The sequence below is a fragment of the Physella acuta genome, unplaced genomic scaffold (assembly GCF_028476545.2).
Source record: "Physella acuta isolate Inbredline_101_S28 unplaced genomic scaffold, ASM2847654v3 ptg001414l, whole genome shotgun sequence".
In the NCBI taxonomy this organism is placed as follows: Eukaryota; Metazoa; Mollusca; class Gastropoda; family Physidae; genus Physella; species Physella acuta.
Window position 1 is genome coordinate 472,568 of NW_026732929.1, and position 24,275 is coordinate 496,842.

The 24,275-nt window shown below is 37.1% G+C and overlaps 1 protein-coding gene across 1 annotated transcript; it reads right to left on the reverse strand.

Annotated features, from left to right (window-relative positions):
* Positions 1–471: 471 nt before the first annotated feature.
* On the reverse strand, positions 472–24,275 carry LOC131927536 (vacuolar protein sorting-associated protein 53 homolog). Its single transcript, XM_059283242.1, has 20 exons — positions 24,186–24,275; positions 16,389–16,519; positions 16,093–16,246; positions 15,427–15,542; positions 15,125–15,244; positions 14,687–14,765; positions 14,418–14,561; positions 13,854–13,996; positions 13,384–13,522; positions 10,117–10,230; positions 9,745–9,824; positions 9,260–9,502; positions 8,608–8,844; positions 8,212–8,290; positions 5,125–5,273; positions 4,679–4,748; positions 3,712–3,797; positions 2,251–2,302; positions 1,744–1,848; positions 472–1,400 (listed from the first exon to the last, which is right to left on the reverse strand). Exons 1-20 carry the CDS (start codon positions 24,273–24,275, stop codon positions 1,212–1,214), a joined length of 2,520 nt encoding a protein of 839 aa, XP_059139225.1. The 3' UTR covers positions 472–1,211.

Sequence of the window (24,275 nt, forward strand, 5' to 3'; positions counted from 1 at the left end):
AAATTTCAGTTATCAAATTATTCTGAATAAGTAAAGAAGTAAACTCGAGCTTTTTATCAACTATACAATTACAAGCTAAAGTCAGAGTTCCCAAGTTGGTGTGCCTCCACCTGTACGAACTAACAGCAGTTTAATATCCACAAACACCACCTCAAAAGACAGACCTATCATGCTGTGTGTGAAAGACTAGCAAGAGAATCACAGGATCATTAACTAAATAGTCGTAGCTTGGTACCAAGTCTAAAACAGACTTTAAAGAAGTCTAGTTCTAACACCAAGATTTAAAACTTTAATCACAGGATGATTAAATAAACCTAGCTTGGTACCAAGTCTAAAACAGACTTAAAAGAAGTCTAGTACCAACACCAAGATTTAAAACTTCACCTGGTCAGGTCAAAATGCCACAAACTGTCTAGTAAACTGTAGCTTTCAGCTAGTAGTAGTACACAATACAACAGAAAATGTGCTTTAGGAATGTTTATTCTATTCATTTAAATTATCATCTCATTATATACAATTAAACATTATTGCACAAAAGCACACCACCACATTAACCAATTCTTTTAAAAAAAACATTTTTTGTTTACATTGTATCACTATAATTCATGCATCAAATGCTGGTATTGGTCATCTGATTTCAATAAATAGCCAATGAAATCACATCACAAAATATAACGAGTGTAGGTTTAGGTTTTAAAACGAAACCTACAATAATGGAACTAGTCAGTTGTAATCACCAGAATAAGAATTAAAAAAAAAAGACAACTGACCAAAGCAGTTCAGATAGGAGACAATCATCTGTATTACAGATCAGCTTTATGCCATTTGTATCACAATTAACACCCCAACCCCAGAACAAATTTTAACAGCCGTAGTGGAGTGAAAACTAAAGCCTCTTCTTGATAAGTTTTTCTAATTTCTTGATGCGGCTAGACTCTGGTTCAGGGAAAACTATAGCCTCTTCTTGATGAGTTTTTCTAATTTCTTGATGCGGCTAGACTCTGGTTCAGGGAAAACTACAGCCTCTTCTTGATGAGTTTTTCTAATTTCTTGATGCGGCTAGACTCTGGTTCAGGGAAAACTACAGCCTCTTCTTGATAAGTTTTTCTAATTTCTTGATGCGGCTAGACTCTGGTTAAGGGAAAACTAAAGCCTCTTCTTGATAAGTTTTTCTAATTTCTTGATGCGGCTGGACTCTGGTTCAGTAAAAACTAAAGCCTCTTCTTGATAAGTTTTTCTAATTTCTTGATGCGGCTGGACTCTGGTTCAGGGGCCGAGGTCTGGTGTGATGTGGAGGATGAGGTCAGGCCGCCTGGACTGGTGTTGGCCAGGATGGAGGAAACTGGCACCCGCGCTCTGTACATTTCTACCAGGGAACTCTGGTCACCACGTCTCACCCCCTGGAATGGTGACACAAACACCATACAGGTGATGTCAGGTGTGGAGGTGAAGTTAGTTGTTTTAAGTCATATGTAGGGTAAAGTCAGTTAAGTCAATAAGTCATGTGTATGAATAAGTCAGTTGTTTTAAGTCATGTATAGGCTGAAGTACATCAAGTCAATAAGTCATGTGTAGTTGAAGTCAGAAGCTTTAAGTCAATTAGTCATGTGAAGGGTGAAGTCAGTTAAGTCATGTGTATGTAAAGTCAGTTAAGCCAATAAGTCATGTGTAGGTTTAAGTCAGTAAAGTCATAAGTCATATGTCAGTGAAATCAAGCATGTTTTAGAACACAAGACAATTTACCTTCATTTCCAACACCCTTTGGAAGTCATTAATATCTGAGTCTGCCAACAAGCGGATAAAGTTATCCACAAATCCTTGTGGAGGATTTTGGGGTGACATTACAACCTACATTAAAATTTTACAAAAATTATTACTTCCAATAAAATTATTATTAATTAAATCAAACTATTTTAAATTTTATAGTTTTTTTTTTTGTTTTTTTTTTTAAAGTAAATGCAGTGTTGTGATAATTTAAAAAAAAAGTTAAGCTCAATGTTTTGATAGTAAAAAAATTAAGCTAAGTATTTTGATAATTTAAAACAATCTAGCTCAGTGTTTTGAAAATAAAAAAAAATTAAGCTGTGTTTTGATACTTTTAAAAAAAAAAAAAATTAAGCTCAGTGTTTTGATAATTTAATAAAATTAAACTCAGTGTTTTGATAATAAAAAAATTTTGGTCAGTGTTTTGATAAAAACAAAAAAAATTAAAAATTAAGTTCGGTGTTGTATAAAATAATGCGAGCTCACCTTAAGAATCATCTCAGCTTTTGTCATGCCTTTGACCACAATCTTTGTAAAACTGTAAGCACAAGGGTGGACATGATACAATATGATAGCCACATTAAACAAACCTGAACATAAACAAGCTGACTTAAGATAGTATCTATCACAACACTAACAAGGGACAGGGTGGTGAAATGGTACAGCGTTTGGCTGCTAGCCTGAAGGTCTTGAGGTAGGATCTTGGTTCAGATTCAGAATGGTAGACGTCTCTGAGTCCACCCAGCTTTGGCGGGTACCGGACTTACATTGGGGAATGTAATGGCTGGGCATAGTGCTGACCACAATATCCGTACATATGCTTAAGTTAAGAAACATGAACTCTACCTTTACACTAAGGGCAGACACATTTAAGTAGATAAAATAAATATTTCTAATAATTTTTATATTTTAAAAAGAGGATGTCGTTTAACTTCAAAACTTGTAGCTGTGTTAAAACTGAATGTGTCACATCCACCTTGACAGAAATATATCTTAGCCTGGTCTGATAATTACCAAGCCATAAGTGATTAGAGAAAACATTTCTTAGACTATATGAAGTCACAACCATATGACAAACACAATCTAGGGCTCATCATCTTCACAATTATCTGTTCTCAGTGTGCCTCTTCTTGTAATCAAACAAGGTGTATACCCTCCCATAAGTGTAGGTAGATAGAAATCAAACAAGGTGTATACACTCCCATGAGTGTAGGTAGATAGAGAACAAACAAGGTGTATACCCTCCCAAGAGTGGAGGTAGATAGAGAACAAACAAGGTGTATACCCTCCCATGAGTGCAGGTAGATAGAAAACAAACAAGGTGTATACCCTCTCATGAGTGCAGGTAGATAGAAAACAAAGTGTATACCCTCCCATGAGTGCAGGTAGATAGAAAACAAAGTGTATACCCTCCCATGAGTGCAAGTAGATAGAAAACAAAGTGTATACCCTCCCATGAGTGCAGGTAGATAGAAAACAAACAAGGTGTATACCCTCTCATGAGTGCAGGTAGATAGAGAACAAACAAGGTGTATACCCTCCCATGAGTGCAGGTAGATAGAAAACAAAGTGTATACCCTCCCATGAGTGCAGGTAGATAGAAAACAAAGTGTATACCCTCCCATGAGTGCAAGTAGATAGAAAACAAAGTGTATACCCTCCCATGAGTGCAGGTAGATAGAAAACAAACAAGGTGTATACCCTCTCATGAGTGCAGGTAGATAGAGAACAAACAAGGTGTATACCCTCCCATGAGTGCAGGTAGATAGAAAACAAAGTGTATACCCTCTCATGAGTGCAGGTAGATAGAAAACAAAGTGTATACCCTCCCATGAGTGCAAGTAGATAGAAAACAAAGTGTATACCCTCCCATGAGTGCAAGTAGATAGAAAACAAAGTGTATACCCTCCCATGAGTGCAGGTAGATAGAAAACACCTGTGACCTACCTGGCAGGAGCTTTACGCAGGACCTGAGATCCCAGGCCTGGTAGTTCCAGTAGAACAGTCTTCAGGCTGTGGGTGTCTAACAGCAGCTGTCAGAGGTCAAAGAACAACAATTGGTGTATGTATAACAGGCAACAATTGGTCTAGGTCTGATAATAGGTCCTTGTATAACACAACACTGGGTCTAGGTCTAACAACAATAGGTCCTTGTATAACACAACACTAGGTCTAGGTCTGATAATAGGTCCTTGTATAACACAACACTAGGTCTAGGTCTGATAATAGGTCCTTGTATAACACAACACTTGATCTGACAACAATAGGTCCTTGTCTAACACAACACTGGGTCTAGGTCTGATAACAATAGGTCCTTGTATAACACAACACTAGGTCTAGGTCTGATAATAGGTCCTTGTATAACAACACTAGGTCTAGGTCTGATAATAGGTCCTTGTATAACACAACACTAGGTCTAGGTCTGACAACAATAAGTCCTTGTCTAACACAACACTAGGTCTAGATCTGACAATAGGTCCTTGTATAACACAACACTAGGTCTAGGTCTGATAATAAGTCCTTGTATAACACAACACTAGGTCTAGGTCTGATAATAGGTCCTTGTATAACACAACACTAGGTCTAGGTCTGATAACAATAGGTCCTTGTATAACACAACTTTAGGTCTGACAACAATAGGTCCTTGTCTAACACAACACTAGGTCTAGGTCTGATAACAATAGGTCCTTGTATAACACAACTTTAGGTCTGACAACAATAGGTCCTTGTCTAACACAACACTAGGTCTAGGTCTGACAACAATAGGTCCTTGTCTAACAGATAACACTAGGTCTGATAGACAAAACTAGATCTAGGTCTAAATGGGCTACAATAGGTTCATGTCTTATTGACAACTTCACTTAATAACAAACACACACTGACAGCACTGTGGTTGTACCAAGTCCTGACTGACCTGTTCAGCTGCCACTGTGGTGGATGGTCTACACTTGTAGAGAGTAGCAATAAACTTGGGGATAAAAGAACTGAAACATCACAACATATACATCAGTCAGGATGGATGGATCTATACATTATCATCTATACATCATGATCTATGAAACACAATCTATACATAACGATCTATACATCATGAACAATATATCTAGATCTATATATCATAAGCTATAAATCACGATCAATGTCATAAACTATACATTATGATCTATGCTTTAAGATCTATATATCACAATCATGATCTGTATATCACAATCATGATCTGTATATCACAATCATGATCTGTACATCACAATCATGATCTGTATATCATAATCTATGGATCACAATATATACTTAATGATGTATACATTATGATCTACACATCTATTCTGTAATTTGTGAGAAAGTTCTGGAACAACTTACTTGGCAAACTTGACACAAAACTGTGTGAAATATTTCCTAGATGAGGCTAAATTGTCCCGTATAACTGGAATGTTCTGTTTGAGGTGTGAGGTGATTGCCGTCACATAGCCACTCTGGTCCCCTACAGCTTCAATGTTGGACCAGGGCATCTATACAAGAAACAACATACAACTGATATATGTGGTGACATGCATACATAAAATATGGCCATCACATAGCCACTCTGGTCCCCTACAGCTTCAATGTTGGACCAGGGCATCTATACAAGAAACAACATACAACTGATATATGTGGTGACATGCATACGTAAAATATGGCCATCACATAGCCACTCTGGTCCCCTACAGCTTCAATGTTGGACCACGGCATCTATACAAGAAACAACATACAACTGATATATGTGGTGACATGCATACATAAAATATGGCCATCACATAGCCACTCTGGTCCCCTACAGCTTCAATGTTGGACCACGGCATCTATACAAGAAACAACATACAACTGATATATGTGGTGACATGCATACATAGGTCACCTACAGCTTCAATGTTGGACCACGGGCATCTATACAAGAAACAACATACAACTGATATATGTGGTGACATGCATACATAAAATATGGCCGTCACATAGCCACTCTGGTCCCCTACAGCTTCAATGTTGGACCACGGCATCTATACAAGAAACAACATACAACTGATATATGTGGTGACATGCATACATAGGTCACCTACAGCTTCAATGTTGGACCACGGGCATCTATACAAGAAACAACATACAACTGATATATGTGGTGACATGCATACATAAAATATGGCCATCACATAGCCACTCTGGTCACCTACAGCTTCAATGTTGGACCACGGCATCTATACAAGAAACAACATACAACTGATATATGTGGTGACATGCATACATAAAATATGGCCGTCACATAGCCACTCTGGTCCCCTACAGCTTCAATGTTGGACCACGGCATCTATACAAGAAACAACATACAACTGATATATGTGGTGACATGCATACATAGGTCACCTACAGCTTCAATGTTGGACCACGGGCATCTATACAAGAAACAACATACAACTGATATATGTGGTGACATGCATACATAAAATATGGCCGTCACATAGCCACTCTGGTCCCCTACAGCTTCAATGTTGGACCACGGCATCTATACAAGAAACAACATACAACTGATATATGTGGTGACATGCATACATAGGTCACCTACAGCTTCAATGTTGGACCACGGGCATCTATACAAGAAACAACATACAACTGATATATGTGGTGACATGCATACATAAAATATGGCCGTCACATAGCCACTCTGGTCCCCTACAGCTTCAATGTTGGACCAGGGCATCTATACAAGAAACAACATACAACTGATATATGTGGTGACATGCATACATAAAATATGGCCGTCACATAGCCACTCTGGTCCCCTACAGCTTCAATGTTGGACCAGGGCATCTATACAAGAAACAACATACAACTGATATATGTGGTGACATGCATACATAAAATATGGCCATCACATAGCCACTCTGGTCACCTACAGCTTCAATGTTGGACCAGGGCATCTATACAAGAAACAACATACAACTGATATATGTGGTGACATGCATACATAAAATATGGCCGTCACATAGCCACTCTGGTCACCTACAGCTTCTATGTTGGACCAGGGCATCTATACAAGAAACAACATACAACTGATATATGTGGTGACATGCATACATAAAATATGGCCGTCACATAGCCACTCTGGTCCCCTACAGCTTCAATGTTGGACCAGGGCATCTATACAAGAAACAACATACAACTGATATATGTGGTGACATGCATACATAAAATATGGCCGTCACATAGCCACTCTGGTCACCTACAGCTTCAATGTTGGACCAGGGCATCTATACAAGAAACAACATACAACTGATATATGTGGTGACATGCATACATAAAATATGGCCATCACATAGCCACTCTGGTCACCTACAGCTTCAATGTTGGACCAGGGCATCTATACAAGAAACAACATACAACTGATATATGTGGTGACATGCATACATAAAATATGGCTGTCACATAGCCACTCTGGTCACCTACAGCTTCAATGTTGGACCAGGGCATCTATACAAGAAACAACATACAACTGATATATGTGGTGACATGCATACATAAAATATGGCTGTCACATAGCCACTCTGGTCACCTACAGCTTCAATGTTGGACCACGGCATCTATACAAGAAACAACATACAACTGATATATGTGGTGACATGCATACATAAAATGTCAGTCACATAGCCACTCTGGTCACCTACAGCTTCAATGTTGGACCACGGCATCTATACAAGAAACAACATACAACTGATATATGTGGTGACATGCATACATAAAATATGGCCATCACATAGCCACTCTGGTCACCTACAGCTTCAATGTTGGACCACGGCATCTATACAAGAAACAACATACAACTGATATATGTGGTGACATGCATACATAAAATATGGCCGTCACATAGCCACTCTGGTCCCCTACAGCTTCAATGTTGGACCACGGCATCTATACAAGAAACAACATACAACTGATATATGTGGTGACATGCATTCATATAAAACACTACATGGAGTTTTGAAAAAAAAATTATTACCAAAGAGGTCTCGAGTTCAAATCTGTGTTCAAGTCAGTAGAACATACCTAACTCACGTTAGGGTAAGTAAAAGTGGCTGGGCATAGTGCTGACCACATTATCCTTTTATTTGCTGAAGTCACAGAAACCAGTGAAATCTACTTCCCTTGCATAGACCATCGGGTTTGAAAGGGAACTTTACTAAAGAGGTTGTTGTGAAGATTTTAGTGGTGGCAAGTGGGGCCTTGAGTTTGTAGTGAGCGTGAATATTTTGTAGGCCTATCTGTTGACAGATCATTAGCCAATGGATAACATGGGTCATCTAGTGCTTTAAACAGTTGGAGGAAGTCAGTTAAAAACAAAGGTGTCCACATGTTGGTTGAGATCAAGCTGAGTACTAAAATCAAGCTAAGCAGTGAATTAGAATTAATTAGTGGTGTTACCTTGGTCATGGCGGTTAAAGCAGGTTCACATGCTGTCTCCAGGTCCTGCACTAGCAGTTGTATACAGTTGGAGATGACACTGAAACATGGCAGACATGACACACTGTTATGTGGGGCTCAGGGTTGGGTGCAGGGTGACACTTAAAACCTAATTACTTTACAAACGGCATTGTATAATTAAAACTATTACCTCCTATATAACACCTAAATTTGGTAGAAAGTTCTAAGATCAATGCCACTTGTGTGCCAATAAATGGTCATGCAGTTAAATGATTTCTTTCTTTAATAACAGCAGACTAATTTGTAATGCATTTCTCACCTACAAAACATGTGTCACAGTACTCACATATAAAACATGGGCCTCAATACTCTCATTTGAAACATCACAGTACTTACGTATGAAACATATCCTGTTCAGCATTAAGCGCCACTGAAGCCTTGAACTCAGCATCCACCTTCTCTCTCAGCTTCTCCTCCAGCTGTTGTGTGGTGTCCATGCAGTACTCAGCTGTACACAGTAGACTACAGATCCTGCACTGCTCCTCCTCGGTGAACTTGGTTACGTCCCCTTCCTTCAGTATACTCTGTATCAGCCCTGAGGCGGAACTGATGTTGACACTTTCCTTGCTGATCCTGACAGATACATACATACGTGTATTATAAGCTTCACTCTGACAGATACACAGATACATTTCCTATAAACTTAACTGTGACAGGTACACATGTACCTGTATTATAAGCTTCATTTCAACAAGTACACACATACATGTATTATAAAGTTTTAAGCTTAGAACACTATTCAAAGTATCATCAGTTATAATTTGCACTCCACAGGTCACTTCTTTACCCACAAGGTGTCACTCCACTGCACTACCTTACAGGTCAATTACTCCACTGCCCACCATAGGTCACTTACTCCTCTACATTCCATGGGTGACTTAACCACTATTTTCCACAAGTTACTCCACAACCCCTCTATGTGTCGCTGACTCTAGAACCTCCATGGGTCAATTATTCCACCACCATCCAGAGGTCACTCTACACTTACTTGGGCAGGTTTGCCAGCAGGACTCTATGAGCATACTCCTTCAGGTACTTCTGGAATGTCTTGGTGAGGTCAATCAGAGGCTGACCGGTGCTGAGCTGGGAGCACTGGACCATGCACTTCTTGTAGAAGACAAAGAGGTCAGCGCAGCTGGGTAGCACGTTGCTGTTCTCCTCCCCGTCCATCCGAGGTGTGCCGTGGGCCTGGATATCACTCTGGAACCGGTTGATCAACTCCGCCAGGTTTCTGGGAAACATTCATTCATATTTTTTATAAGTTACAGGTCAATTAATCTTTCAGAACATACATACAACAATCCATCTTTTAGAACATACATACAATAATCTTCTTAGAACTTTAACACAATTCATCTTTCAGAACTTTTAGACAACATTTCATCTGCTTATAACTTTTTACAAAATAATTCAAATATTGTAATTAATAAGAACAAGAAATTAATTTTAGATAGAACTAGAAGAAAAACTTGCCTGTCCTGATTCTCTATATAAATATTCAAATGGGCTTCAAAGCATTGTGAAACTATGCCAGCAAAGGGAGATACGCTTTCCTGTGAAGTTAAAAATATAATAATTGTTATCACACATTGGAATAATGAACCTTCAATGAATTAGTAAACAAGTGCAAGTATTTGCGCAGTGTGTTTTAAGACTAAGTCTGCTAGGTGCTGTCCTTGAAATAACATAATATATCTCAGGGGATAGATTCTGTGTTGAATTATTAAATGAAACCATGTATGGATGACCTTAGTTTTGCTGCGTGCTACACCCTAAAAGTGTCATACATTTCTGGAGCAAGTCTCATCCACTGATCACATGACAGGGCTGCTATGCTAGGTTTACCTTTACTTCAGGAGACTTCTCCACCTGCTCAAAGGGATTTGTTGATGGCTCTTCAAAGGGGTTGGTCGGTGCAGACTGTGTGCTGTTGATGGATACACTCTGGGCTGGTTTGGGCTGGTAGCAGGTAAGGGAAATAAGCATTGGGATGACAAGGGGAGATAAAATCTTAGATAAATGCTGATTAGATAGTAGAAATTTAATAGCATAATTCAACAAATTAAATTGAATTGTTTTTTTTTAATTTTCTTTTGTAAAAATAAACTGTAACATAATTATACATAATTTATATTATAAAAGTATTTGTTAGTTTTTAGTTTTGAAATAAAAATTGTCTTATTAAAACAACTGAGACAAAGTTACGTTTGCACTTTCAATCTATTGGAAAGAAAACAACTATACTAATTTAATGTTGATGTCTTGTAAGAGATTTTGTTGCTAAAATAATTTTAACATGAAAAATCAATTGTTCAAAATAGTTTAAAATTTAATATTAGGCTATTGCAGGGGTCAGCAACCTTTTTAGACTGAAGTGCCAAAAGTTACAATTTACAAAATTTCCCAGCTTTCAAAGAGCCACTAACATTTAAGTTTTAATATTATAATCTTTGATTAGGATTAGGTGTATATATATATATATATATATATATTTGTGTGTTTCTGATTGTCTTTTACTTATTACTACATCTTTTATCCGATCGCCATGAAAGTTTAGTAAGTTGTTGAGAATACTCCTGGGGAGGTATCTGTGCAAAATATAAGTCAAATTCGCACATTCCAGGGGAGGTTTCTCCAAAAAAATGTTTTTTTAATTTGGGAATGGCGGCGCCCCTGGAGGGTACGGTATATAAAACAATAAAAGTCGGATGCGGTTCGACACCTTTAATTCAAGTGCCATGAAACTTTGGAGAGTAAATAAGAATACTCCCGAGATTATTTCTGCAAAAAAAAAATTTATGGGTAGCACCCAGTAGGGTGCGATTTTCGTCAATACACGGTTTGGCGCCCAGAGTTCCAGAGCGGGTATTTTAGCACTTGACATCCTTTAATCGGGCTTCCTACATAGGGTACTAATATATTCAGCGGCAAAACTGCAATAGGCGCAGCCGCCGACACCTCGTCGATTGCGCGAACCGAATAGCCGCGTGCTCAGCTGCGAGAAATGTGGCGCCTATGTTCGTTTAAAAAACTAAGGACACGATGGTCAACAATAATCGTTGACTTAATCGCATAGAGGGCGATTTGGCACCCCGGGCTTACCCGTTAGCACCATGTTGCCTACATTCATTTTTGATACAATGGGTTGCTATTGTCGCTCACTAAATTGAATCAGGTGCGTCATCAGGGGTCTCTGCCGGGTGCAATTTGGCACCCAATGCTATCTCCCGAGCTCTATTCGCTTACGTTAGTTTTAAGGAGCACCATACAATATTGACAATGCGGCACACGACATTCGATGATTAAGCCGAGCTACGGTCTGTACGTTGTGCCTCTGCGATAGTGTAAACAGGAGCTCACGAGAGCGCCACTTTTCATCCCTGACATTTAGGTGATGAGTGATTAACGGTGATATTATGGGGAGTGATTAACGTATACTCAAGGCTTTCATACAACATGCCCTTTGGCATGCTGGGCGGTACTGTAGGTAAATCCGTGCCCCAATAAATATGATCCAAGCACAGGCATTGTTTATATTTAAATAACTCAGTTTTAGAAAACAAGGAAGCACATTGAAAATGGAGAAACTAAATATTCCAATAGAATAGCGAGTGTTTATTGTTTATATTTATTATTATATCGTTCAATACCGAGTGTTGCAGACTAATATTCTGATGAGTTTATAAATAAAATAATTATCAATACTTATGCATGGAGCTGAAGAGCCCCACCTTGACATCAAAAAAGCTGCATGCGGCTCGCGAGCCGCAGGTTGCCGACCCCTGGGCTATTGCATAACATTAAAAATCACAAAATGAGTTTGATAATAAGGTTTAAATTCAAAGAAAATATATAATTTCATGTTTTTATAACAGAAGAGTTTGTAGGTGGTGTAAGTATGTAGTGGGTCTTTTTTGAAATAGTGCAATAACACTAATATTTTTTAAATTTTGACTTTACATCAGAGTCCAACTTTCATTTTAAAAGCTTAGACATCCAAGCTAATGAAGAATCTAATTTATTAGCTTATTCATAAAAATAAAAACTACAAAAATTACTTATTCATGAAAACTGTATAACCTCAAAATCAACTAAAATCTTTAGTTTAAAAAAAAAAAAATCTTACAATGAATTGCAGTATATTTAGTAAGAATGAATAGCTTAAAAGTGTCATTTGAATGCTAATATGATAAAAACACAATTGGTAATGGTGGCAGCATCATGTTACATTCTGTCACGTTGGTAGCAATGGGGGTATGTCACGTCACATTAGTAGCAAAGGAGAAGCAACCACTTTACACGATAGATTTCAATAGTCCATCATTCCCTTGTCAATGGTCCATCACTCTCCTTTTCAAGGGAGTCCCCCTTCCCTCAACCATGATACAATTTAATATTACAATACTTAATTTTGAATGAGCCATGGAAATCAGAACTAATGTGACTTAGGTTAAAAAAAATAAATTGTGATCCAGTTGTGTCACCTTAACCATCGTAAATTGAAAAATGCAGCAAAATAAAGGACAAAGTAACATACCATTACTATATACATTTCCACCCTACCCAATGTTAATCCCCCACTCCATGTAATAAAATATGTATCTATATATATAATTCTCTACGTGGGGACTATGCAAGACACAACCAAGACGTAAACTCAACAGACCATATCGCTACCACCTCCACCTGTCTGGTGAGCTGTTTACAATCGTAGTGACGGCTATTAGGGGAGGATAATTTAGATTTTAAACTATTTGAAATTAAGGGGAGGTAATAACATGTAGTGCTTGCTCTTTTCAATTACGTCTGTAAACTATCGTCACAGACGACTGCTTTCACTGAGAGGGGGGGGGGAGGAGTGGAAAGTGAGGATGAGGATAATCGTCCTTCACGAGCAACTGATAGTGTTTTAAAGCAAATTATTTTCAGACATAGCATTGGTAGAGTCAAATTCAAACATTATGAACTACTAAAAATAGGAATTAAACTAAATAGCGGCATATGGTACGTCGCGGGTCAGCTCGTAAAATAAACATGAGATACAGTAAAAGAAACAATACTGCAGATCAAGCAGTGATAGTGGACTTGATTAATAGCAAGAACTGTGGGTACCTGGTTCTTCTGCATGGTGATTCCAGTAAACCTCTTGGCTATGAGAGCCTCAAAGTTGCTGGTCCTCTGTATGGCAAACAGCAGCAGCTTGACATCTATTTCAACACGACGTCGCTGCATCACCTTGGACAGCTCTTTACTGTCAGAGTGGAAAGTTTGTAGAACTAAGCAACATTTCATTTTAGCACAGAAACTTTGTAGAACTAAGCAACATTGAATATCAGCATGGATTTAAGATTTAAAGCAAGAAATAATCTTTGAAATTTTTTTTTAAAGAAAAAAACAACAATCCTAGCAAAGAAATATGAAATAATGAGGGAAAAGTTTCTTAATAAAAAAAAGACAACATGTAAACAGTATTTATGTATTTACATTTTGATATAATTGAATTGTCTATTGTAAAGAAGGCGATTCAACATGTCTATCAACATACCGAGTAATGTTACAACTCAATATGTCTACCAACATACCGTGTAATGTGACAAAACTCGACACAAATTCTCTCACTGACTTCCCAATCAGGAGGAAACAGGTGACCAAATTTCTCTTCAAAGTCCACCAGCGCCCGTTTGATCCAAGCATATCTCCTGTCTATTTTATCTAGCCAGGCTTCCTGCAGGAAACATGGGGTTCAACATGTAACATCTGGTTGTCATGGGGACATTTCTTATCATCACAAGCAATACCACCTTAGCACAGGACAGCTATCAAAGTAACACCTACTTATATTACAGAATACTTTTAAAGGTATATGATTATCACAGTCAAAACCCCCATCTATCACAAGCAACACTGCCTTAGAAATCTGACTATCAAAAACAAAATCTTATTGCCACAATTTACAACTGGCTAACAATAAATGCAGAGACCTGGATAAAGACACCACGAAGATTGGATACACCTGGGGACAGTTGGAGAGACTAGCCCAGGACAGAGACGTCTGGAAAGCTCTTGTCAGTGGCCTATGTCCCAGGAGGGACGGCAGGAAAACCTAACCTAACAATAAATGACACCAGCAGTCCCAGTGTACTTACATCCTGGTCCTCTGCAAACAGAACCACGTACTCAGAGAGCTGAAGCTTGACAAACCAGTTGAGCAAATCTCTCTTCACTTTTGGGTCCAGGATGTTGACCACAAAACAGGCGTCACGCAACTGCTTCTGATTGCCTGGCCCATACTGTGGAGACAAAAGAGGAGTCTAGTATATTCAAGATTTTTTTTTTTGGTTAGACTTATGATTTCAGACATGTTGTTTTAATGTTCAATATAAACTTGTGTTTCGGTTAGTGATAGCTAACTTACCTTAGCTCCAGAACCTTGAAAGGCTTCTTCAAAGTCTGATATGATTTGATTTCCTAATTCTGATTGGATCTGTTTCACTCTGGAAAAAATAAACATGTAAGTTACCACAGAGAGGAATGAAAGAAACAATAGCCTTTAAATCTACGATTTATACAAGTTACATGCTTCCAAATAAAACAGTAGTATAATAAAGTATCCTTCTTAAATCGAGCATTTATAGAATGTTAATGTGTGACTAGATGTACACTGTAGCATAATAAAAGATATTTCCGCGAAAAAGAGGAAAAAAAAATTAAGTTTATTAGACAGTTTGTATTTGCATAATTTTCCAATTGGGCTTTTTTTCTAGGAACCAAACCCATCAGCTGTAATAATTCATGCTGTGTTCCCCTAGTTCAAGACTCAGCCCCTACACCAGGAAGGGAAAACAACTCTCACCTATCTGCTAACTGCTTGATTTGTGGGATCTCCATATACTTCTCAAAGTGATCCAGGACATTCAGTACACCCTGTAGCAGATTTGCTACTTGGCCATATTGCCTGACGTGAGTCAAAGATCTACACAGAGGACAAAAACAAATTGAAACCATATTTTCCTTCACTAGAGGCAATTTGTATTGTTTTCTATTACAAAAAAACAAAATCAGGTAATGACTTAATTAAACAGAAGCAAAATTCTATTGTTTTAAAATACAAAAAAAAAACAACCCATCAGGTAATAAGTTTATTAAACAGCTTACGTGAGAGAGTCCACACCCCCAACTAACATATGTAGATGGTTGAGAGTGGTGATGGAGGCAGTGAGGTGTCTCTTGGCATGGTCCAGCTGTTTAATGTCTCTTGTAATTTCTTTAACCTGAGCAATAACATCATTGTCGAAATTAACTAAACTCAACAAATGAGGTATAATGCATAATATGTGGCCAATGCATGACAAGTCCAAGGATTACTAACTTGCAAACATAAATTACTCCAAACAATGTATAGCTAGTGTAGGGATATCATTTAGATGAATACTTATCATCTACTTGCAAACATAAATTACTCAGTAAAACAATGTATAGCTAGTGTAGGGAAATCATTTAGATGAGTACTTACCATCTACTTATAAACATAAATTACTCAGTAAAACAATGTATAGCTAGTGTAGTGAAATCATTTAGATGAATACTTACCATCTACTTGCAAACATAAATTACTCAATAAAACAATGTATAGCTAGTGTAGTGAAATCATTTAGATGAATACTTACCATCTACTTGGAAACATAAATTACTCAGTAAAACAATGTATAGCTAGTGTAGTGAAATCATTTAGACAAATACTTACCATCTGCTTGCAAACATAAATCACTCAATAAAACTAAGTAAAGCTAGAGTAGGGGAATCAATTAAATGAAAACTTACCATCTGCTCCGATTTGTCAGCCTTGTCCTTGATATCTTTTATCTTACTGAATAAATCCTGGATAGCGCGCTGGGCTTCTTCCAAAGCTTGACGACCCTCTTCCCCCACATTTGTCTGGCCACGAACAACATTACGGATTTCATCATCTAGCCTCCTGAACATTAAAAAAGTAATTTCCTTTAGAGAATAACATAGAATATGTCAAGTCTTTCACTTGCCTGTTTAAAAACGTTACAGGTTGTGAAAATCATGAAGGTAGAATTTTTTTTTTTTTAAGATAACGCCATAAAACCAACCAAATTTTGTGTCGAATCTTGCCAACTACTTCGTCAATATTTGAAAGAGACTGTTCAGTAGGAAACAAGGTGTTGATGTAATCAACAGGGTTAAAATCTGGTCTGTCTAATGGATCGTTACTGGGCAGAACCTGTGATTGGAAGACAGAGCACATATCTTAAGTATCCACATAATTTTCCTATACTGCTTAATTTAATAGCATATAGTAGGCTTTTCGTTTCGTGAAGTCTCGTTCTCGCGGTTTTGAAGCACCCGTGTTTTGGGCGGACATGTAAAATATCGAATCTTTTCTTTCTCATGAAGTACATTATAGTTAAAAATAAGGATTGTATCGTAATCGGAAAGATTTGTACTCGAAACTGCCCATGTATTTACAGGGCGAATAATTAACATTTTAATAATGCTAGCTTGACCTAATTTCTTCCTTTGTCTTTCACGAGGCCGTCGAGAGAAAGTCACGCGTATTTAGCTTGTGTTTCAAGTCGAATTAACTAAAGCAGGTGCGTTACCCAATAACTTTTTTATTAGACCCAATTTTTATAACATCTTTACTATCAAATAAAACTAGATTTGTTTAATGAAATTAGGCTGAAAACAATACATTTGCGCCTGCAAGTGGCCAACCCTCTTTTTTTTTAAGACGCCATTTTTTATGAATTTATAATAATCTAATTGCCGATTCCGGAAAAGGTAAAGGGGTGGGGTGGGCTCTGACGAATTGTTAGCATAAAAAAACACTTCACTTGAGAAAAAACTTTTTTCGCGCTTACAATATGAAATAAAGTGTTGATAATTTAGCCCCGGAGAGGCGGATAGGCTTTATTTACTTATTCAAAAACTGTATTGTTATGATAAGATAATAGATATCAATAGAGTTTTGTTTAATGTTAGTAATCGCGTGTGGTGACTCGTGTGTTCTGTACTTTGGTTGGGTAGCAGATGCCGATGACCGCTTACAATTACATCAATACCTTTTTTTTAAAATAGACTAGTCATCAATTAATTACATACCACCTCAAACAGTTATTATATTATTTTATTAGTACTTGTGGAGTGATCCATACCTTATTATTAATAACTTTTTAGGGGCCTAATAAGGCAATGTTTCAGGTTTCTGAATTAGTGATTTTTTTTTTTGGGGGGGGGGGGGGGGTGGGGGGGATGAACTTCAATGTTAGATTTTTTGGGTGGTGGTTTTGTGACATTTTTGGTGGTTGGTGAGTATAATTAGGCTAAAATAGCAGGTTGTCTTTTATAGATAATATTCATTATTATTAAATTTTGTCAATCTTTTTTTTTCTCAGAATGTCGGATCTTGCAAGTACTTCTTCTGGTTCAGCAGAAGTAACCAACATGGAAACTGAATGTTCAGGTGAGCCTGTACATACTCGTAATGATTTGAAAAACTTGGTCAATACGTACAATAATATTCACCAGGCTGTTGAAATTAAACTTGGGCATGTCATTTATCTTTGGATGAAAAATACAAAAAAAATTGTTCCAACTGTAAAAATACTTGAAGAAATTTTTAAAGAAAGACAACCTGAGAGTTTCAGCCATAACACTAAACAACTCTACAATAGTGTGCAACGTCCATGTGACTCGTTTAAAAAATTTACAGTAACAAGGCACTGGTCTCAAATTGTTCAATTTCTTGAAACACCATTTAAATTGCCACAAATTAGACCTAAACCGGTTGTGGTCCAAGAAGAAGTTCAAGTGATGCAGCCAGAGCAAGAAGTTGTAGTTGAAGAAGGAACTAAGAAATTAAAAACTGATTGTTCAAAGTGTGCTCTAAAAAGAAAGTCTACAACTATTTTGGTCAAGACAAATAAAAAGTTAAAAATGCAAGTCAAGGAATTTAAAATGGAACTAGAAACCAACAAAGTTTATAAAATTAAACACTTGAATCAAAAAATAAAAAGACTAACTGCACAACTAGAACAACAGAAACAGATAAATGCCCAATTAAAAACAGCCCACAAAAAGCCTACAGCCAAAAAGTCCCCACCCAAATGGTCCCCACCCAAATGGTCCCCCCCCCCAAAGGTCCCCTACACAAAAGTCCCCTTCTAAAACCTCACCATCCAAGTCCTCACCTTCCAAAGTTTTAAAGCCAGCTGTGGTTAATATAGAAAAACAAAGGAAATTAAAAATCAAAAGCTTAAACCAGGCTAAAAGAAGATACATCAGGATGATAAATTATTTAAAACAGGAATTAAATGAAAAGGATAGCATTATTTCACAGTTGAAGAAAACTGTTAAACAGACCAATGAAATGTACGACTATTTGTTAGCTGAACTCGAGGAGAGTAAGGCAGAAAGACCAGAAAAAAAAATATTGAAAGAGGGAAAGACATACAGTACAGAGACACGGTTATGTATGTATAGAGCCCTAATTAACAATGTTTCTGTAGGTGCTGCTGGTCAGCTGCTAAAGTTTTTCCTGGAGCAGGAAGCTGGATTTGTAATTGACTGTGTGCCTCAGCAATCTACAGTGGCTCAAATGGCCTATGAGATAGGCATTTTGGCTGACCTGCAGGTTGCTGAGACACTGGCATCTCATGACAGCATAACGTTGTCGTGGGATGCCACTTCCATTGACGGAAGTCATATTAATGAAGTCCATATTTCTGCTCCAGGAAAAACTTTAGCTCTTGATGTGAGACCTTTACCAGGTGGCAAGGCCGTGGACTATGTTGAACACATCAGTGTTGAACTTAGGAATGCAGTTAATATTTATTGCAGGTTTCATAATGTTGAGAATATGGAGGAGAAGTACTTCTCACTGATATGCTCAATAAAGTCCACACTAACAGATAGGGCGCCTGTCAACCATAGTGCTGTCACTCAGCTCAGCACTTTGTTTGACACGCACCTTCTGGAATTAAACTGTAATGTTCATGTCCTGGACGGATTAGCTACGGGTGCTAAAAAAGCGCTGGAGGTTGATATGGGCCATAAGACATTAAACTGTATTTTAAGCATATCAAAGCTTAGGTACAAACAAAGCAGTGGGGACCCATGTGGGTTCAAGGCCTTTTGTAGAGATAAAGGAATTATAGTAGGAGAGTTTGTCCGGTATGTGGGTAACCGGATGCATGTCCTGTTCCATTCAGCAGGCATCATCATTTTTCATCTGGATGCCCTCAAAGAGTTTGTAAACTCAGAAAAACCATCCAGTTTAAAAGTAACTATAGGTGAGCAGCTAAATGACCCTAGGGTAATAGCTCAACTCACTGCTCTTGGGCTTATTGGAAAATCCATAACTGGGCCATGGATGACTAAGTTTTATTCAGATACCAAGAATTTGGCCATGGTTCCAGTGATTCAAAAGGCAGAAAAAGTTATGGAGAGATTTTCCAATGACCCAGAAGAGCTAGTCAGACCCACTGTGAATGTCTTCGATGAGCTCCTTAGTGCTGACAAGGATTTGGTGTTGTCAGCACTCATCAAAATTGGTGAAACCCACAGGGGTGAAGTAAAGAAAGCTCTGACAAATATCTTGAAGGAGATCTCAATCATATTTAACCGCCAGTTAGCTAGATACACCCATGGTGATCTGTCTGACCCCACCCCCCAGCAGTTGGCACAAGCTTCAACTGCTTCATCGCATAACATGGCATCTGAGCGGATCTTGGGCATGACGGACTACTTGTTGCGACGTGCCCCCCATGCGACTAGTGGTTTTATAGATGGTAAGATTAGAGGGAGGGTTAATGACACAGTAGGGTGGCTTTTAAGACTTGACGGAGAGGAGAGACAGAAGCTAGTTAAGTTTGCTATTGGTGAGGGGAGTAGGGCGAGGAAACTGGCAGTTGAGAGGAAGAAGTTGACAGAACAGGAGATAAGTCGGAGGCTTAAAGATGGTAAGCAGAAGAGAGACAAATCCAAACGTAAGTCTTTGGAGGCTGCGGTTGGATCTGCTCTTAATGCTAAACATCTGAGGGCTGATGTCTTTTCTGCTGCTTCTGCTGTGGTTATGGATTTAGTATCTAAATCTATAGCTACAGACGACCCTGTCTCTCAGCTGTCGGAATCCTTTGTAGGCAGCTTAGTTAGTCATTTATGGGTAGAGGGGAGGGAGGGGGAGGAGAAGGAGATAATGTATTTTGGTAGGTTTGTAGAATTTAGGCAGTTGAAGGCAGGTATTATGTGTACGTTAGCTTATTGGGGGCTCGATGACGTAGAAACAGCTAGTGAAGACTATGACTTGACAATGAAATCTGTAGTAACGGACTTACTGCTAGGGGATATGACGTTTGTTAGTTAGGTTGACTGTCCCCAAGAACTGCCTAGGTGTCCATGTTATACTTGGCCACCCCTGATAAAGTCTCACTATTGTATATACTTCTTTACTTTGTTTCTCTTTTTTATGTAATATAATTTTTTTAATATTTCATGTCCTATACTTAAGGTGTACATACATTTTTACTTAGTTTTTTTGTTGCATGTGTTTATTTTTACACAGTTATGTGTTTATCGATTTTGTAAAAATGACAGTTGTGTTGCAATACCAAACATTGATTTAAACAATTAAAAATTTAAGTCAGTTTGCCTTTCAATATAATACTCACCACTGACATATTACATTGTCAGAGGTAAGTTGTGTGGCTAAAGTTTACAGTAGCTGACTGCAAAATGTTAATCTGTTTTATACTACATCATGTTTATTCTGAATATCATTGTCAGTTTGCCATTCAATATAATACTCACCACTGACATATTACATTGTCAGAGGTAAGTTGTGTGGCTAAAGTGTACAGTAGCTGACTGCAAAATGTTAATCTGTTTTATACTACATCATGTTTATTCTGAATATCATTGTCAGTTTGCCATTCAATATAATACTCACCACTGACATATTACATTGTCAGAGGTAAGTTGTGTGGCTAAAGTGTACAGTAGCTGACTGCAAAATGTTAATCTGTTTTATACTACATCATGTTTATTCTGAATATCATTGTCAGTTTGCCATTCAATATAATACTCACCACTGACATATTACATTGTCAGAGGTAAGTTGTGTGGCTAAAGTTTACAGTAGCTGACTGCAAAATGTTAATCTGTTTTATACTACATCATGTTTATTCTGAACATCATTGTCAGTTTGCCTTTCAATATAATACTCACCACTGACATATTACATTGTCAGAGGTAAGTTGTCTGGCTAAAACCATCAAGAGTTTTTAAAAATTTGAACTGAAATGAATGTTAGGTATTGCAATACGCCACAGTGAATCTGAACACTGAAGACAATTTAATGTCAACCTTACTGTTTGAAAAACACAAAACTGCTGGTTTATGTATATATTTTTAATTTTGACTTTTCCAACTTAAATGACATGTACATTAATTACAATTTTTATTGTCTTGAATGTGTAAATATGTACATAAAACATTGGATTTTTTAAGAATTTACTTGTTACTTGTCCTCTGTTTTGCGTTGTACAGAAATGCTGGTTCATCAACTTCATTGACATGTATATTGATTACAATTTTATTGTCTTATATTTGTAAATATGTACAGAAACATTGCATTTTAAAATAATTTACTTGTAACTTGATGTCTGTGTGTATTGTGTCATACAGAAATGCTGGTTCATATAACTGATTTAAAACTTTTTCAACTTCATTGACATGTACATTAAACATGTTTTATTGTCTTGTTTGTGTAAATATGTACATACATTATACATAGGCCTATTTGATAATTGTAAACTTATACTTGTTTGTTATTGTGTCTATTGTGTTGTGTAACTCCGCCATTGCCTGGTCCCCAGTCCAGGATGAAAAAGGAGGAGGGGACATTCACAATTTTTGGTGTTTCCAATATCTGCCAACCCTATTCATTAATATTTTTTTTTAAAGTTATTAATCAATCTTGGTTACTTTTAGCTATCTACATTCATTTCTAAGCTATTTTAATATGCTTCTGTTAAGTTTCATTGAAAAATGTTGAAAAATAATCCAGATATCCACTCATGAAATCAGGTCACAGGACTAGGAGTTTTTTCTTCATTAGCTATGCCACACAGACCCATGACTTTGGAATTTTTTTTCAGTCATAATGACTTTGCACAGAAAGTTTAAATATGCTAAATTGACTTAGTTTACCATTGTCCTAGCTATTGCTGATACTTTTTTAAAAAAAAAAAAATTGTTTAATTTTTCACCAAAATGCCTACATATAGCGATTAGTTTAGAATTACCTAAGGAGAGTAAGAGAATAGAACTAATAATCTTTTTTTTTTTGGTTCCATGACCAGCAGACTGTAAATAGTAAATAGATTCTAGGTCTATTTTAGTATTTGAAGTTAGGTCTAGAGTTCTAGATCTAGAATCTAGTGTGGTAAGAAGTTATAGATCTAGATCTAGTACTAACTACTAGATCTAGATCTAGATCTAGTAACTAGTACACAGATCTATGTTACTATTACTAGTTTAGTGATTACTAGATCTAGATCTAGTAGGTAGGGATCTAGATCTAGATCTACGTACGTCGTAGCGTAGGCCTACTCTACTCTTCTACACTGAACTCGGATAGGACTCTGTTTGGTTAGGCCGTTCGAATTCACAGCTTCCGGGTTTGTTGTTTTGAAGCCATCTCACGGCTCATGCGCTTACCAAAAATGGCGACCAGTTTCGCTTTCACTAATGGGTAGAGCGATAAAACTAATGATTACGAAGCCATCGTTAATTTAAGAAATCGGAACTATCCGTTTCTATTTAAGTCTGTTAGTTAAGAATTGTCGGATCTACTTTTGGCCTAATTTCTATGTTTGTCTCGCAAGCGGCGCCTTAGTGAAAGTAGCTCTATATAATTCTTATCTTTCGAATCAAATAACTATAAAATACCGCAGGTATTTTTAACCAGACTATTGCTATTTTTTACTTGAAAGCATTAATTTTACACACGTTACAATAAACTGGTAATAATTTATTGTAGGCATGAGATATGCTCTGTAAGAATAATAATGCCATTTTATTATAATCTTTTTTGGTGAACACGAAGCGCGGGAAAATGTGTGACGCGCAAGAATCCAATCATTCGGCTAGATTTATGACTGTTTTTTATGTCACACCTAAAAATAGAATGTTTACGCTTTCTTCATTGATGATCGTTTTCATTATTTTTTTAAACTGAAAGTATGAATTATTAGTTAGATTTCAGGTTTTGTAACTTGGTATACTTACCCTTTATCAAAATTAAAAGCATAGCATGCTGATTGTGAACAAATATAGTCATAAAACACAATTATAAAGTTACAAACAATGCGATGTCGGGATGTGCCACACCCCCTCAAGAAAACACGTGTTTATTAAGCTGTTTATCTCACTTTACAACAGTAATTAAAATTAATTTTCAAATTTTTATCACTTATTGGGTAAGATTTAGCACATATTTACTAAAAATGAAAAAAAAAACAAAAGCAAATTCTGTTTTAATGAAGGTCACGGGTCAAGTTTTTTTTTCCTTCTGTCATGTTCAGTGGAGGGTGCCACAGGCTGACCTGACTTTGGATTTTTTTTCAGTAATAATGACTTTGCACAGAAAGTTAAAATATGCTAAATTGGCTTAGTTTACTAGTGTGCAAGCTATTATTGATACATTTTTAATAAAAAAATCATTCTGTAATTCTCATCAAAAAGCCTAGTTTGGTTTATTTAATAATTAATTAGGCCTACTTAATTTTTTTTTTATTATCTAGATCTAGAGATCTAGATTTAGATCTAGAATCTAGATCTAAAGATTTGTCGATGCAACACTGAAAAACAGAAAAATGACCAATCACCTGTTCAATAGCTTCTTGCACTTCAGCGGGAAAAGATAACAGCGACTGCAACTGATCGTCAACAAAATCCTCATCTTCGACGAAAGCCAT

Excerpts from the sequence above, each read along its gene's own strand:
- LOC131927536 (XM_059283242.1), bottom strand. The coding sequence starts at position 24,275 with ATGGCTTTCGTCGAAGATGAGGATTTTGTTGACGATCAGTTGCAGTCG. Across the intron at positions 16,520-24,185 it reads TGCAAGAAGCTATTGAACAG|GTTCTGCCCAGTAACGATCC; the intron begins GTGATTGGTCAT and ends TTCCAATCACAG. Across the intron at positions 8,845-9,259 it reads CTGCTGGCAAACCTGCCCAA|GATCAGCAAGGAAAGTGTCA; the intron begins GTAAGTGTAGAG and ends TGTATCTGTCAG.